Genomic DNA, 2,171 nt, shown 5'->3' with positions numbered 1-2,171 from the left:
GAACCTCACTAGATTGCTTTTTGTCCAGCTCTACAGTCTGTCCAAATCTCCCTGAATGGCCACACTGCCTTCAGGTGTATCAGCCAAACCTCCCAGTTTCATACCATCAGCAAACTTGCTGAGAAGAACTAGTTCTTGGTTTTCCATTAAATACTTGATGGGTAATGTGCTCATTATAAATAGGTAGTGGGTTTTTGTTGGGTTTCTTTGACTTGTACTGTCTTTAAAGGAGTTTGGATGAGGCGGCCTTCGCTTTTGTGGGTCCCCATCCTCAATGTAAAATGCTGTTACCAGGGTCCAAGATTTTTATCAGTTACCTAGCTTACTCTTAAATTTTTATGGCTACTGGCTAATTTAAACTTGCGAATAACATCAATCTTCTGAGACTTGCTTTTGAGCTAACAAGCATTCTGAGCCTACCTAGTTTTATGTCTATTTTAGCATGTAGGCAAAACTTAAGTTTTCCTTTTACATTTAATTTTCTCGTTATCTCTGATCTATTACTGCAGTACCTTGGGAAATATTTGACAGTGCAGAATTGGAGGGCAGGTAGTTTAAGTGGGCTTACCTCCCCTCTCCAAAAGACAGTCTTGTTCCTACTGCATTTTATCCAGTCTAAACAAGACTCAGGATTTATATTAAGAAATTCTTATTTAAGCTTCAGATTTTTTAAAAAATAGTAGCCTAACTCTTATTTACTCCTTTAGGTCTGGATATGGAGGAAGGAAAAGAAGGTGGGACATGGCTGGGAATCAGTAAGAAAGGCAAGATGGCAGCCCTGACAAACTATATGCAGCCAAAGATCGATAAACATGCAAAAGGAAGAGGTATGAGGTAGTAGAAACAGAAAAAGAGGGAAGGGAACAATGAAGCCCTGGTGTCCCAGTAAAACAGTGATTACAATATTAATTTTTTTCAACTTCACTTTATGGAAAATAAAATGCTTGTGTGCTGCAAATGGAAGTTGTGAACTCCTGAGTTTGAGTGCCTGTGTGGGGAACTTGCCTTGATATTGATATTCTAATCAAGCAGGCAAAAGTAAAACAAGATGTAGTGCCTAGAGCCTGAAGTCACATTCAGACAAGAAATGCAGCACCATCTTCTCTTGAAAGCAGTTCTCACTAACAGTTGCAACAACTAAGCAAGCATTGAGCTAGAGCTGTATTACAGTAGGCTTTTTGAAATGTTTGTTCTTGTTCAGATGTCTAAATCAAGGAAACAATGCAACTTCCATTATGCTGGAGGTTAGCCTAAAAGATTATTGTAGTCCCTTCTCCCCTACACATTGGTAAGTCAGAGGAGCAGATATAATTAAAAGAAAAAACAAACCTCCTTTGGAAAGTGCATCTGTGGGTTTTTTTAAAAGTGAAAATAGGTCTTTTTGTAACTGTCTTAAGGTACAGCATTGGGAATGTGTTGCAATGGCAAAACATGTTATATAGAGAAACAGATGAACAATGTAATTTGTATTTCATTTGAGGGTCATATATGAGGGACATGAAGCAAGACAAGAAAGAGTTTGTCTAGGTGGGAGGAGAGGAAAGGCACATTCAGTATTGAATAGTTAGTAAATGTGGCTTCTGCAGAAATTTTGACCAAGAGTTTTTGACAGTTCTTCACAGTAATAGTTAAACTCTTAATGTGAATGTGATACAATGCTGTAAGACTTTCAAAGGCTGCCTAGTTATTGGTTCTTTTGGTGTGGGTTTTTTTTTCATTGTTACACTGTGTTGGTGACAGGAATCCTTTGTTTTACCAACCTGTCAGAATAGTGAGTTCACACATACAAGCTGCTCTATGTACTTCTCTCTCTTAGGTGCTCTTGTAACAAACTTCTTGACTGCAGATCTGGATAGCTACTCTTACCTGAAGAAAGTTTCAGTAGAAGGACATCTTTACAATGGATTTAATTTATTAGCAGCTGACTTGAAGTAAGTCTACAAAATATCAGTTCAAATGGAGAAAGATAATAGCAGTGACATATTTGTTATATTACATACACATAAGTGTAACAATACAGAACCCATTCACAAACTAAAGCTAGAGCTCTTTGTTGCTAATTAGCATTCAAGGTCCTGATGTTACTCTAGTCATAATTTCCTGGGCTATTTTTTCATCTTTTTCATCACTGGAGGACTATCTTATAGTCTATTCTAATTATTGCTTCATGA

The 2,171-nt window shown here is 37.4% G+C and overlaps 1 protein-coding gene across 1 annotated transcript in view; it reads left to right on the top strand.

The window, feature by feature from the left end:
- The window catches only part of TANGO2 (transport and golgi organization 2 homolog (Drosophila)), a 23,558-nt gene that overhangs the window by 5,975 nt on the left and 15,412 nt on the right, over positions 1-2,171 (top strand). The window contains exons 3-4 of the mRNA XM_008942109.1: positions 708-827; positions 1,817-1,931. Coding sequence (XP_008940357.1) covers positions 708-827; positions 1,817-1,931 — 235 coding nt within the window. The remainder of the gene's footprint in view (positions 1-707; positions 828-1,816; positions 1,932-2,171) is intronic.

The sequence above is a fragment of the Merops nubicus genome, unplaced genomic scaffold, assembly GCF_000691845.1.
Source record: "Merops nubicus isolate BGI_N331 unplaced genomic scaffold, ASM69184v1 scaffold18420, whole genome shotgun sequence".
In the NCBI taxonomy this organism is placed as follows: domain Eukaryota; kingdom Metazoa; phylum Chordata; class Aves; order Coraciiformes; family Meropidae; genus Merops; species Merops nubicus.
Note: the sequence above shows the minus strand (reverse complement) of the source record. Positions and strands in the feature narration are given on the sequence as shown.